The following is a 14,104-nucleotide window of genomic DNA, read 5'->3' on the forward strand; positions in this document are numbered from 1 at the left end:
GGTTGGAGGGACCTCTGGAGATCACCTAGTCCAACCCCCCTGCTAGAGCAGGATCACCTAGAGCGGGTTGCACAGGATCACGTCCAGGTGGGTTTTGAATATCTCCAGAGGAGACTCCACAACCTCTCTGGGCAGCCTCTTCCAGTGCTCGGTCACCCTCACAGTGAAGAAGTTTTTCCTCATATTCAGATGGAACTTCCTGTGTTCCAGTTTGTGACTGTTGCCTGTTGTCTTGTCACTGGGCACCATTGAGAAGAGTCTGGCCCCTTCCTCCAGACATCCACACTTCAGATATTTGTAAGTATTGATGAGATCCCCTCTCAGTCTTCTCTTCTCCAGGCTAAACAGACCCAGCTCTCTCAGCCTTTCCTCATAAGGGAGATACTCCATTCCCCTAATCATCTTTGTAGTCCCCTAATAATCTTTGTGATCCCACTCCCATGTTACCTGGGAGAAAAAAGTTGCTTCTTGCTGCTGCCATCATCCTGACATGGCTTCAGGCAAACGTCATGATGTAGAGCTGAGGATGTTTCTTAGACCCTTGACACTGGTGGGGTGCTGGGGTAGCAGCACAGGAGAGAGAAGAGGGAGAATAGTTAGAGCAGGGCAAAGAAGAAAAAGCTCTTGAGATTCTCAGTTCTCTTAGTATCTGCAGAAACATTGCAGTTTTCTCAGTTAGCTAAGGACCATACCATACAAAGAACAAGTTCTCTCTCTGCCTCCTTGCTGTCACTGTGCAGGGTCCTAGTCAGCAGCCGGGACGTTTTTGGGCATTTCATCTCTGTTGTGAGCAGTTGTAGGCTCTGCCTTGGACTTCCAGGGACCAGAAACAATGGGGCAGGTCTTGGTCCTCTGGAGACTGTTGGAGAGGCACCCCTGAACACGCCGAGCAGCAGCTAACCCGACAGGAGAGAAATTCTGTCGGTGCTGCTGCTTCCCTGCAGCACTGGATGGCTCCAGCCGGGGTGCTGGCAAGCAGCTGGCTTGGGAGTGATGCTGGGAGTATTTTGCCATCTCGTGGCAGCTTGCAGTTAAAACAGCTCTCCGTCATCACGAACACTGGCTACCCAGAAGGAATAAAGCCAGAATGGGTGAATTCCATCGCGGTGGCTGCAAAATGTCATTTGGAAGGTTTGCAGCAGAGCAGAGCAATCCAAAACCCTGCAGTGACTGTGCACCTGCAGCTCCAGGGCCATGCCAGTAGTGGTGTTGAGGGATATTAGTGGTTTAGTGTAAATAAGTTTTAATTAGAATAAATTACTTTGGATTATAATATGGTATGATTTATGCTGTTTTACTTAGCTTTACTTAGCATGAGTAGCTACATTTGCTGAAGCCTTTAGGCCACGATAGAGGTATTTTTCTTAGTAATTTTCCTACCAGCTAGTGCTTAGGCTTTTAGGATAGGAAGGTATTTTGATATCACACTAATGTTTTGGTAGTGTTCTTCCCAAGTCTGAGACTATTCAGTTGTCCATGTTCCACCAGCAAGAATAGGTGCACAAGGAGCATAAACCAGAAGATAAGGAGGCTCCAACCTTCGGCTGAAACGGCAAATCAACAAGGTAAGAGCCTGCATGCCTGGACACAGAAGAAGAATCCCATTAGATGTTAGAAGACACCAGACAAAAATCACCATTGGATTGCAAGACACATGGACAGCATGCGAAGGGTGCATGAAGGGCAGGTGTGTAGATCATAGGGGTATAATTTCCCAGGGATTTCTTTGTCCAGGGTCCCTCTCTTTGGAGGCACCCAGCCTAGGCTGTTCTTGCTGCTGTACCTTTCAGTTAAACTAATTGTTTTATAAAATCCGATGCCTGAGACTCTGCTGTGGGAAACCTAGGGTCAAGCATGAAGAAGGAGGAAGTGTGCCCAAGAATAAGTGTGTGTGTGTGTGTGACACTACAAATGGTGTGTGAATGCTCAGGCAGCAGCTCCTCCTTTAACAGGTGGCACCTGAAAAAAGGGTGGAGAAGCTAGCAGAGAGAGGCCACAGCCTGGGGCAGGCTGGCGGTCAGAGAGTGTTTAACACAGCCGGCCAGCTGCGCATGTTAGTCCTGCTCTTGGTGACGTGCTGCTGAAAGGCCCAGCTGGCCAGGGGAAGGAGAATGTGACTGCGCCTGGCGACTGCTTGAACACCACGGTGTCCATAACAGTGTCCCAAAGCTGAGCTCTTACTGCATGGACAGCGCAAAGACGATCCAGCCACTCAGCTTTGGCTCAGAGAAAAAGTCAGTGGACAGGCAGAGAGCCTCTCTGTCAGCACAGAAACCTTTGTAAGGGGACTGCCGGGGTCTATGACAATTTTCATGTATTTGCAGGGTGGTGCAGCTAATGTGGGAGATGTTAAAAAGGCCCAGAAATTAAAGAGCCCGAGCCTCCTGCTGACCTCCTTCCCCAGAGGAGCTGTTGCTGCCATGCCTAAGAGGACATCCTCCCTGGTGCCAGGGCGAGCCAGAGTTGGCTGGGGGTTGTGCCCCCCCCCGCCCCGAGACTGTGGGTCCCACTGTCAACAGCCTGGGCACTGCTGGTGCTGTGGCTGCTGCTCAGGACATGAGACCAAGGCTCCTCCACGGCCTCACTCCCACAAAGCTGCTGGTGGGAAAACCCCTGCCCTGACCGAGGGACCCCAGAGGACCCGACGGCCCAGGAAGCAGGGCCAGGCCTCCCCAGGGGAGGGCTTTTCCCTAGCTCTAAGTGGTCTGTGGGTGGGGTAAAGTGCTGCTGGGCTGCAGGAGAGGAGCCACAAGACTTCAGCTCTTCCCAGCTGTGTAGGAAACCAGCACCCCAAGCCAGATCAATCTCATTTCCAGAATTGCTGCTTTTCAGCTCATAAGTGAAAATCCCCCTGTGGGGGGGGAAAGTGCCTGGGGCACTTTCCATCTTCCCATTTGGTGACTCGGGGAGTTCCAGAGATGGACTCTCCAAGTGGGTCCCACCTCACCCAAGCGCTGACACATGCAGACAGCATTTAGGAAGTTGACCAAGTAGGACCATTCTGGATACAGATCCCTCCTGTCATGCCAGAAACGGGAGTGGGTAAGGATGCTGGTGCCAGCAAAGGGTGCAAGTGACAGTGAGGGTCTCAGCTCCACCTGCCAGGACAGGACTGGTATGTGTCCCAGGTGCAGCTACTGGGGGAACCAGGGTGAGTAAAGCAAGAGCCTCGGCACCAGCATGACAAGCAGGACGGCGGGTCACAGTCCACATGCCCGGTGCTGCCTGCTGGGGAGACGAAGTGGTTCCATCTCCCCCAAACATCACAGAAAAGGGTCGGGGGTGAGGACCTAACTCCTGAGAAAACTTCAGGCTTGGTTAGCTGGTGTGTAGGAGGCCCTTGGTACAGGCAGGGTATCAGCCCATGCTGGTATTTGGGGAGATCTGTGGCTGTGGACCATCTGTTGGGTAAGTGTGTCAGTGCGTGCCTGTGTGTTTGCTCGTGAGCAGGAAGCTGGACTAGTTGGTAGGTAGCAGTGAGCAAGAGGGCTCAGGAGATGGGGCAGGGTTATCAGATGGACAGATGGGCTGTGCTGGTATGAGGGGATCTGTGAACCCACATGTGCTTTCACTAGTGAACTTCAGTCCTTACTGGCTGTAGAAGAAAAAAGGGACATGGCTTGCTGTGCTCGTGTTTTACACGAGTCCTGGTAGTACATGCGGGTGTGGTGGAAGGCAGCGCCTTGCCTGTGGCAGTCTGTACAGCTGGCTGTGTCAGCATCTTTTTTTTTTGCGCATATGTGTGTCGTTTGCAGATATGTGCTAGTACTAATCAGTAAAGAGAGATCTTTTTGCTAACAACTCTTTATGCTTTATTAGTCTTCTCTTCCCTAAGAACTATTTGTGCTCTATTTGCCCAACGGACCGCAAGGCTCCTCCAACCCTCCCATGGATTTCTCCTGGCTGGAGACAACGCCATGCTCCCAGCTGCGTCCCACGGGCTCCGCCATTGCCTAGGGCAGCCTCTGGGCCAGGAGGTCGCTCTCCAGCTGACGCTGGGCGGCGATCCGTGCCCCGTAGAGGACGAAGCCCCAGGTAAGCAGCACCACGGCAGCCAGCACCTGCGGGACAAAGTGCACCGCGCGTTGCCGGCAGCACCGGGACCCCACCCTGCCCCCCGTTACGCCCCCAGGTCCCGGTGTTCGCTTCCTCCACCCAGACGGACACCCAGCCCTGCTCCCCCCGCCCCCGGGCGGCGCAGCCGGGCCTGCCCCCCGCCGCGGTTCACCGCCAGCCCCGCCCCCCCTCCGGCCACGCACCCGGCCCGACACGCACCAGGTGGCACAGCGGCCGCGGGTCCCGCCTCCGCGGCGGAGTTATCTCCATGTCGGCCTCGGCCTCGGCCCCGGTCCCGGCCCCGCCTCCGTTCAGCGGCGACTCCGCCCGTCGGCAAGTCGTCACCGCCCATCAGCGGAAGTGACGCCAAACAACAGCGCCCGCGTTCCGCTCCCGGCAGGTCGCGCGGCGGTCTGGCTCTGCCCCGCTGGTGGTGGGGGGCAACGGTTCCCGTGGCAACGCCGCTTCCGCCGCCGCCGATGGCAGAACCATTACGGCGCCTGGCGGAGGGCGCCCGCCGCCGCCGCCGCCGCCCGACGGGGGAAGAGCGGCGGGACGCTCCCGGCTCAGGACGCTGCCGGACGCGCCACCGGCTGAAGGCGGCCGCGGCCCCAGCCCGCCCGGGGAGCGAGGGCCCGGCAGCGGTGAGTGCGCGCGTGGTGGCCGGGAGCGGCACCGGGCCCTTCGGCGGGTGCCAGGCCGGCGGCCCGAGGCTGGGGGGCGGGTGGTGTCGAACCGGGTGCGAGTGACTCCCCCCGCCCGCGATTGTGACACCCCGTGTGTGTGTTTGTGACGACACCCACTGCGTGTCCCTTCCCCGCCCAGCGTGTCCTTGCGCTTATGCCCCCAGCGTGTGTCTCGCCTGTCTGCACGGCATGCTTCCTGCCCGGTGTCCTGCAGGGGATTACCACCTGCTCCCGGGCTTGCTGCGACACATGGGCTGACGAGTTCTGAAGCAGCACGGTAACTTATTTCCGCTGAATTGTGTGCCGTAGGGTAACGCTGATAACTAAAATAACTTTAAAATAGAAGGGTTTAATCCTAACTGTGCTTGACGGGCTGCCTAGATATAAAGGCAGCGTGTACCTGAGGGTGGGTGTAGGAATGGCACCTGGCAGTTTCTGCCGCAGTCACAAAAACAAAGACTAATTTAGGCTGGAACATGCGCCTGGAGGTTGTCTAGTCCAAGAAGCTATTTGTGGTCCAGCATGAGTGCCCAGCAAAACACGGGCAGAGGGTGCAGGAACAGGACAGATGCAGCAGAGGCTTGAAACTGGTGGTTTAGTTTGAGTGCAATTACTTGTTTTAGCTTTTTTTCTTAAAGGGCAGCACTAACTGTTGTCGTATTTTTCATATGTAAACGCTGCTGTCTTTTGGAAGTGTGTTTTGGAGGATACCATGTTAATCTTAAAGTTACTGAACCATGTCAAAGCAGTTATTTATGAGTAGGGAAGAAGACAGAGTCCTTCCTGTTACCTTCATACATGCCAGCATAATTCCAGCTCCGTTTAAAACTTGCAACGCTCACCAGATCTCACTGTTAAGAGAAGCCAACCAAAGTAGTTAGGTCGAGTTGCCTTTTTGTTCGATGTTTTGTCAGTGCTAATGCTGCATCTTGCAACAGTGAAGGCAATTGTTATGGGTTTACTGTGTCTAGACTTTAAGAATTTTGTCTCTCTGAGACAGCAGTCATCTTTTGTCTCTTTCTTTTGTAGAACATGACTTCGTCAGATAAGGAGTTTCCAGAAGATAGCAGCTTTTCGCCAAAGGCCAGCACCAGCAAGCTGCCAACGGATGCGTCTCCTGACTCAAAATGCCCTATCTGCTTGGATAGATTTGACAATGTTGCGTATCTCGATCGCTGCTTGCACAGATTCTGTTTTCGCTGTGTCCAGGAGTGGTCAAAAAACAAAGCAGAATGCCCTCTTTGCAAGCAACCTTTCTTTTCTATTTTCCATACAATTCGTGCTGAAGATGACTTTAAGGAATATGTACTCAGCCCTTCAGAAAACAGCTCTTTTGCCAGCCCTGATGGCCAGAGATTTCGTTACCGTACCACCTTAACAGGGGAACGCCGCACTGTGAGCTCCTCTTCCCGAAGGACGCTGTCCCCTCCAGACAATGGGATATTATTTGAAGGGTTGTCCAGTGAGCCAGTGCGGCAGAGAGATGGAGAGATTCAGCAGATGATAAGCAGGCTGGCCTCGAGGAGGCAGGCTAGCGCAGAGGGCAGATCTCTTCGGCAGATTCAGGAGGAGGACATGATCAACTTCCGCAGAGCTCTGTACCGTACTGGTGTGCGTATTCGTAGTATTCAGGATGGCGGCCGCTATCGAGACATTTCAGCAGAGTTCTTCCGCCACAACCCTGCTTGCCTTCACAGGTTGGTTCCGTGGCTGAAGCGAGAACTTACAGTCCTGTTTGGTGCCCATGGATCTCTGGTTAACATTGTACAGCACATTATCATGAGCAATGTGACTAGGTTCGATCTGGAAAGTCAGGCCTTTGCTGACGATTTAAAGCCATTTTTGCTGAATCGGACTGAACACTTCTTACATGAATTCATCAGTTTTGCTCGTTGTCCTTTTAACTTAGAAGCATATGATCAACATGCCAATTATGACTGTCCTGCACCATCATATGATGAAGGAAGCCACTCAGACTCGTCAATTATTACAATATCTCCAGATGTGGCGTATTCTCAAGGGCCAGATAACAGTTTGTCTGTGACTGGTCTTGATCATGCACCCTGGGATGATGAAACTCCAGGGCCTTCCTATTCCATTTCAGAAGAGGTTCGTACAACCATAGCTTCTCCTCTGGAGACGTCCGAAAGTTCTGATGACGGCTCTGCTCCAAAGAGTCGAAGAACCAAACTGCAAACTCGGTTACAGGCTAATGGTGACTCAAACGACAGTGACTCTTCCTCAGACAATTGTGTTATTGTTGGCTATGTTAAGCCATTAGCTGAGAGGACCCCAGAAGTGGTTGAGCTGTCCTCGGACTCTGAGGAGTCCATCAGGGAAGAGAAAAGGGAAACTGTGAAGAAACAGCAGCCAATCCAGTGCCGCAGCTGGAGTGATAGTGAACCAAGCAGGAGTTTCTCGCCACATTCCCCAACATATAAGGAGGGTATAGGTAGTTGTAGAAGCCTCGTATCTCCAATTGAGAAGACAGAGTCAAAAGACGGTAACAAGAACAAATGTAAGGTAAAAGGTCTGTCTCATCGTGACTTGAGCTGGAGCCCCTCTCCAGGGAGTGACACACTATGCTCCCCTTGGAATCACAGATTGTCTAGAAAAGGAAAGTCCCGGAGCCCACAGGCCTGTTCACGGTACAGTCGAGGCAGTCATGGCCATCGGTCTAGGAGGGAGCATCGCAGCAAACACCAATTTAAGAGGAGACGATCGAGAAGCAGAGACAGTAGCAAACATAGGAGCAAAAGAAGCGGCAGGAAGTCGAGGGGTCATGACACCAGAGCCTCTCTAAAAAGCCAGAGGGGCTCTCTGAGTCATGAGAGCACTCCATCCCGAGAAGTAAGCAGATCACGATCACGTAGCAAAGGCCATGGCAAAAGGAGATCAAGAAGTAGAGACAGCGATCGTTATTATGTGAGAGACAATTATCAAAGCAAATATCAGTGGGGTTATGCTTTCTGTAGTCGAAAGGTGTTTGGAGATGGCTATGAATCCTCCAGCAGGAGGAGGACTCAGTCTAATGCTCTTTATTCAAGGCAGTCTGCTAGTCCAGAGTACAGGATACGATCATTTATTGAAAGGACAGATCCGCACAGCCAGAAGGGACTCCATGAGAGACAGTATTACTGTTACGAAAGATGCAGGTCAAGGAGTCGATCAAGCAACAGGTCAAGGACTCCTTCTGGAGGAACTGACAGGATGAAAAGTGAAAAGCCTGGTGGAAAAAGGAAGTACAAAACTCGCCACTTGGAGAGCGCGTTCACAGAGACCACAAGTCTAGAAAGAGAAAATGACCCCAAGAAAACATCCTCAAAATTCAGTGACTGCTACAGAAGTGAAGATAGCCTTTCAGACAATCGAGCAAGCAGTGAGACAAAGCGTAAGAAAAAGAGAAAAAAGATGAGGAGTCCAAGTGTGGAGATAGTCTATGAAGGAAAAGCAACAGACGCAACAAGGCATCTTAAAAAGAAAAAGAAAAAACACAAGAAGAAACACCGGAAGCACCATACGAGTAACTTGGCACATTCTTCTCCAGTGGTGATTACAATTGATAGTGATAGTAGCAAGGAGCCAGAAAGTACTGAATGTGACAGCAGTATTACTTGGATGGGCAGAACTCAGATAAATGAGAGGGAAAACGAGTCTCCATCTTCTTTTCTGGGAAGGACAGGATGTGAAGATGTTTACAAAGTTGGTGAGGAAACTGGAGGAGCAGCCGAGAAGTACAGTGTTCCTACCCGAAAGGGAGACTTAGATGGTGACATGAGAAATGCTGATGTCGAACTTCGAGAAACCGCAGCTGATCGAAGTCTTAGCATAGTGGATACCAGCAGTAACACCCCTCACACAGAAACCAGCTACGTTCAAGAAGCACCAGCAGCGCCTTCCAGTCAACTGCCTTCCCCCAGGATTTCCTTCCTAGAGTGTCCAGAGAGACAGCCATTGACACTAAGACTGCCAAAGGGACTTGTCAACAGATCCTCTTGGTTTGACTTCCCAGAAGAAAAAATGTAGCACACTTTCCAGGGAACACTTCTTAAAATTGTGAATTTGTTTTAACTGCTTTTTTTCCCCTTGAGAATAAAAACATCTGGTGTGATCTGTGTATGTCAAAAGATGTCTGGGAAATGTGTAAAATCTTTGAATGTGTATGCACTTTTACATCAAAGAAGATAGAAGATTGCTAGTACATGACTTTCCAAGTCTCTCAGAAGAGAGTTTGGAAGTTGTAATTTCATAAAGCCATCCTGTATTCCTGTAGTATGTAAAATATATCCACAGAGTATTTCAAAGTTTTGCTTAAAACAACAAAAATGGAGCCCAACCCAAAAGCCAGAAAATGCATTTTGTGAGGATTGCTCTTCTTTGACCAAGGAAGAATTGCTTAGTTTGTAAGAAATTATTCAGGTGGAGTTCTACTATCATTTTAATCTACTTGGTTTAAGCTGATCTCTGCTGAAAAGTAGTCAGCGATTTCTATATATATCTTCAACAGGACTTCTAGGAACATAGAAGTGAGCTATGTCAAATTCTGAATAAAGCAATAAGACTTTTTTTTTTTTTTTCAAATTTATTTAAATGTGTGAACTGTATACTTTGCAAAGAGAACACCTATCTTTTGGGTTTGGTTGTCTTACCAGTACAGACCATTGGATGTTCGTGCAGTCAGGAGTACTGCAGGTTGGAAAGGACCTCTGGAGGTCATCAGGTCCCAGCCTTCACTGAAAGCAGGAACAACTTTGATCAGATTGCTTGGGTTTTGTTCAGTTTTGAATTATTTCCAAAGCTGGATGGCTTCTCTGCGCTATGTCTTCCTCTAATGTTTAAATATTCCCATGGGAAACATTGGTCTTTTACAAATTTCTTTTTTGTACTTCCTTTGTTGTAGCCTGTGTCTTCTACCTCACGTGCTGTTGCTGTGCAACTCTCGAGGAGCCTGTATGCCCTACCACTAGGTACTTGAATACATCTGTCTTGTCTGTAGCTTTGCAATAGAGCAGCTCCTCCTGACCTCCTTGCTTTAGGCAACATTCACCCCACTGAGCTTGCCCTGGATGTCCTGCTGCATGTGTGTGCTTAGGCAGGGTCGTCTTCTCCAGGTTTGGACCTTTCTCTTTGTAGCTGTAGGACAGTAGGACTGAACCAGGAAGGTGCTTTCTGTCTCTCCTGTATTACTCTGACTCCGTGAGTGGTGGGTTTGACCTTAACTGGTTGCCTGCCAGATATCCACCAAGCTGCACTGTCACTTCCCCTCCTCCACAGGATGGGGGAGAAAATAAGATGGGAAAGCTTGTGGGTTGAGATAAGAACAGGGAGATCATGTAACCATTACTGTCATAGGCCAAATAGACTCAGGGACACTTAATTTCATTTATTGCCAATTAAAATTGAGTAAGATGATGAGAAACAAAGACAAAACTAATCCCACCTTCCTCTCCCTGTTTCTCAGACTTAACTTCACTCCTTCATTCCTCACTCTTCTACCTCCTTCTCCCCAGCAGTGCAGGGTGATATGGCATGGGGGTTGTGGTCAGTCCATAAAACTCACTCTGCTGCTTCTTCCTGCTTACACTGCTCCACTGCTCCAGCGTGGGTCCTTTTCTCAGGGTGCAGTCCTTCAGGAACAGACTGCTCCAGTGTAGATCCCCCACAGGGTCACCGGTCCTGCCAGAAGACCCTCTTCCTGTGTGGGCGCATAAACAAGCTGCAGCTCTTGCCAGAAGTCTGCTCCTGCATGGGGTCTCCATGGGCCGTAGCTTCCTTCATGGCATCTGCACCTGCTCTGGCGCGGGGTCTTCCACAGGCCGAAGTGTGGATACCTACTCCTCCGTGGGCTGCATGGGGACAGCCCTCCTCACCATGGTCTTCTCCAGGGGCTGCAGGGGAATCTCTGCTCTGGAGTCTGGAGTGCTTCCTGCTACCCCTCTGACCTGCAGGGCTCTTTCTCTCAAGTTTCTCTCAGAGGTGCCCTGCAGTATTTTTTACCCTTTGTTTTCCCAGAGACACCACCAGCGTGGCTGATGGGCTCAGCTGTGCCCTGCAGTGAGTCTGTTTCGGAGCCAGCTGGAGCGGTCTGTGTCTGGGACAGGGCAGCCCCTGAGCTTTCTGACAGAAGCCACGCTGCAGCACCCCTTGCTACCAAAACCTTGCCATGTCAGCTGTGTACACCCTGGTCTGACAGATGTAAATCCCACGCGTCAGCTGTCAGTTGATCATGTGTACAGAGACAGTGATGAGCATGTCTGGCAACGCTGAAGACAGTACCTAAATCCCAAGGTGAGTCGTTTCAACAAGCTATGGAACATGTGTTGCAGTCTCCTTCATGAACCACAAGGGATGGTGCTTTCATAACCATTCTGGATTAACGAGGTGACACCACACCTTCTAAGGTTTTCCTCACTGCCAAGGGTGCTGTTCTGTCTGGAGTATGGGGTATTTTTGGAGAGGTTGTTGAGCCATTTGCTGTAATGGCAGGGAGTGGAAGGATTTGCATGAGAATCAGTTTTCTCACCAAAGGTCACGCTCGTGTGGAAGGTCAGTCTCTGGGGCTGGTAAAATGGCTTCACTAAGGGCAAATTGTGCCTGACAAATTTGGTGGCCTTCTATGATGAGGTTACAGCGCTGGTGGACAAGGGAAGAGCAACAAACATCATCTACCTGGACTTGTGCAAGGCATTTGACACTGTCCCACACGACATCCTTGTGTCTAAATTGGAGAGACATGGATTCAATGGATGGACCACTTGGTGGGTAAGGAATTGGCTGGATGGTTGCACTCAAAAAGTTGTGGTCAATGGCTCAGTGTCCAAGTGGAGAACAGTGACGAGTGGCGTTCCTCAGGGGTCGGTACTGGGACTGGCGCTGTTTAACATCTTTGTCGGCGACATGGACGGTGGGATCGAGTGCACCCTCAGCAAGTTTGCCGACAACACCAAGTTGTGTGGTGCGGTTGACACGCTGGAGGGAAGGGATGCCATTCAGAGGGACCTTGACGGGCTTGAGAGGTGGGCCCGTGTGAACAGCATGAAGTTCAACAAGGCCAAGGGCAAGGTCCTGCCTGTGGGTCTGGGCAATCCCAAGCACAACTACAGGCTGAGCGGGGAATGGATTGAAAGCAGCCCTGCGGAGCAGGACTCGGGGGTGTTGATTGATGAGAAGTTCAACATGAGCCGGCAGTGTGCACTTGCAGCCCAGAAAGCCAACCGTGTCCTGGGCTGCATCAAAAGAGGTGTGACCAGCAGTTCGAGGGAGGTGATCCTGCCCCTCTTCTCTGCTCTTGTGAGACCCCACCTGGAGTACTGCGTCCAGCTCTGGGGGCCCCAGTACAGGAGAGACATGGAGCTGTTGGAGAGAGTCCAGAGGAGGGCCACAAAGCTGATCAGAGGGCTGGAGCACCTCTCCTATGTGGACAGACTGAGAGAGTTGGGGTCTGGACAGCCTGGAGAAGAGAAGGCTCTGGGGAGACCTTACAGCAGCCTTCCAGTACTTAAAGGGGCCTACAGGAAAGATGGAGAGGGACTGTTTATCAGGGAGTGTAGTGATAGGACAAGGGGCAATGGGTTTAAGCTGAAGGAGGGTGGGTTTAGATTAGATGTTAGGAAGAAATTCTTGACTATGAGGGTGGTGAGGCACTGGCACAGGTTGCCCAGAGAGGCTGTGGAGGCTCCATCCCTGGAAGTGTTTAAGGCCAGGCTGAATGGGGCTTTGGGCAACCTGGTCTGGTGGAGGGTGTCCCTGCCTGCAGCAGGGGGGTTGGAACTAGATGATCTTTGAGGTCCCTTCCAACTCAAACCATTCTGTGATTCTATGATTCCGTGGTAGAGGAGGAGACCGCGTACAGAGCTCTGCGTTGCCAAGGTCTGTCTGTCCAGTGTTATAAAGCATTGATTATAGAACTGGAGGCACCACACCACAGGGAAGGGAAACTGTTCCTGATACCCAGGCCTGAGCTTCAACCAAGTTCTTGCACCTATGCTTGCCAGGTGAATGATCTTAAAAAAAAGTTCTGTCACCGCTCCACATCATTTTTCCCCCTACACACTTCATTTTCTCCTTGGCTATTTGAATGGAGAGCACAACTGGCCTGATGGCTCAGTAGCTTCCAGTAGGAAGGCAATCGGTGTCCCATGACCCAAGGACAGAGGATGTCTGCTTGGATTAATGTTCCTGCTTCAGGAACCACATCCCTCCAGGGCCTCTGTCCTGCTGGTGGGGGACCCGCACACCAGGGTGGGTCTGAGTGGGATTGCACCCAAGGGTATGCTAATGCAGATCTTTCCTCTGGTTTCCCCTGTGCTCTGCACATGCTGCTCCTCTGCCTTCATCAGCTGCTCTTAGTAAAACAGAAGTTCACATGGTTTATATCAGACTAGTTACCCAACTGGCTGACAGCTGCAGGAAGATGTCCTAGATCCAAGCCTTGGGACTGACTCTTTTGTCTAGTGAAAGACTGAAGGAAACAGAAGATTTTTTTTAAGAGCTGATGCCTGCTTGTGAGAGCCTGCACATGGGAGAGCGGCTGCAGGGAAAGAGCTCTTTGGACAGTAATCCCACCACCAGGACACCTTGCTGTTGCCTGTCTGTGCTGCCTTCCCCTCTGCACCTTGAGTGTGTGTGTGCTGGTCCTGGAGAGTCTGTGTTCTACGCCTGAATTGGAATGGGATGCAAAATGTGTCAACGGGACGAGAGGCCCATCACTGAAGCACTAGTGAGTGCTCCAGTAAAGCCATTGAGACATTAACATTCAACCTCAGAAGACAGTGACTGGGGGGATGGATGATCAACTCCCAGCCGACCCTGAACTTGTCCGAGACTTGCTGCCCCAGCTGGACGCACATAAGTCTATGGGGCCCCAAGGGTACTTAAAGAGCTGGCTAATGTCCTTGTGGGACCTCTCTCCATTGTTTTTCAATGGTCTTGGGAGTCTGGAGAAGTCCCAGTTGACTGGAAGCTGGCAAACATTGTCCCATTTTTTCAAGGAGGGCAAGAAGGAAGACCCTGGTAATTACAGGCCTGTCAGTCCCACTTCAGTGCCTGGTAAAATTATGGAGAAGGTTATTTTGGGATTTCCCTTCCCCCTTCTCCTTCTTTTTTTCCCCTTTTTTTTCTTTCTTCTTTTTTTCCTTTTCTCCTTTTTCATCTGATGGTGATGTCCACTCAGCAGTGGACTGTGATGTCACAGGGCCACGGACTGTGACCTCGTGTCCCTCACTGCTTATCTTGGGGCGCCGGCAGAGGCTGGCCCAGCCTGGCTCGTGCCTGGAGTCCTGCCGAGCGTGTGTGCGAGGTCTGGAGGGTCGAGCGAGGCTTCTCCCGGTGCTGGGTGGTGCTTTGGGGGCTGCCCCAAAGGG

The 14,104-nt window shown here is 51.3% G+C and overlaps 1 protein-coding gene and 1 long non-coding RNA gene across 2 annotated transcripts; one reads left to right on the forward strand and one right to left on the reverse strand.

The window, feature by feature from the left end:
- Positions 1-3,788: 3,788 nt before the first annotated feature.
- LOC142599449 (uncharacterized) lies at positions 3,789-4,405 on the reverse strand. The gene is made up of 2 exons (XR_012833006.1): positions 4,276-4,405; positions 3,789-4,061 (listed from the first exon to the last, which is right to left on the reverse strand). It is a non-coding gene; the product is annotated as an uncharacterized LOC142599449 (long non-coding RNA).
- On the forward strand, positions 4,325-9,315 carry TOPORS (TOP1 binding arginine/serine rich protein, E3 ubiquitin ligase). Its single transcript, XM_075740130.1, is given in 3 exon segments — positions 4,325-4,408; positions 4,410-4,700; positions 5,772-9,315. Coding segments are annotated over 3 exon segments (3,372 nt in total). The 3' UTR covers positions 8,769-9,315.
- Positions 9,316-14,104: the final 4,789 nt, after the last annotated feature.

The sequence above is a fragment of the Balearica regulorum genome, chromosome Z (genome assembly GCF_011004875.1).
Source record: "Balearica regulorum gibbericeps isolate bBalReg1 chromosome Z, bBalReg1.pri, whole genome shotgun sequence".
NCBI classification, from domain to species: Eukaryota; Metazoa; Chordata; class Aves; order Gruiformes; family Gruidae; genus Balearica; species Balearica regulorum.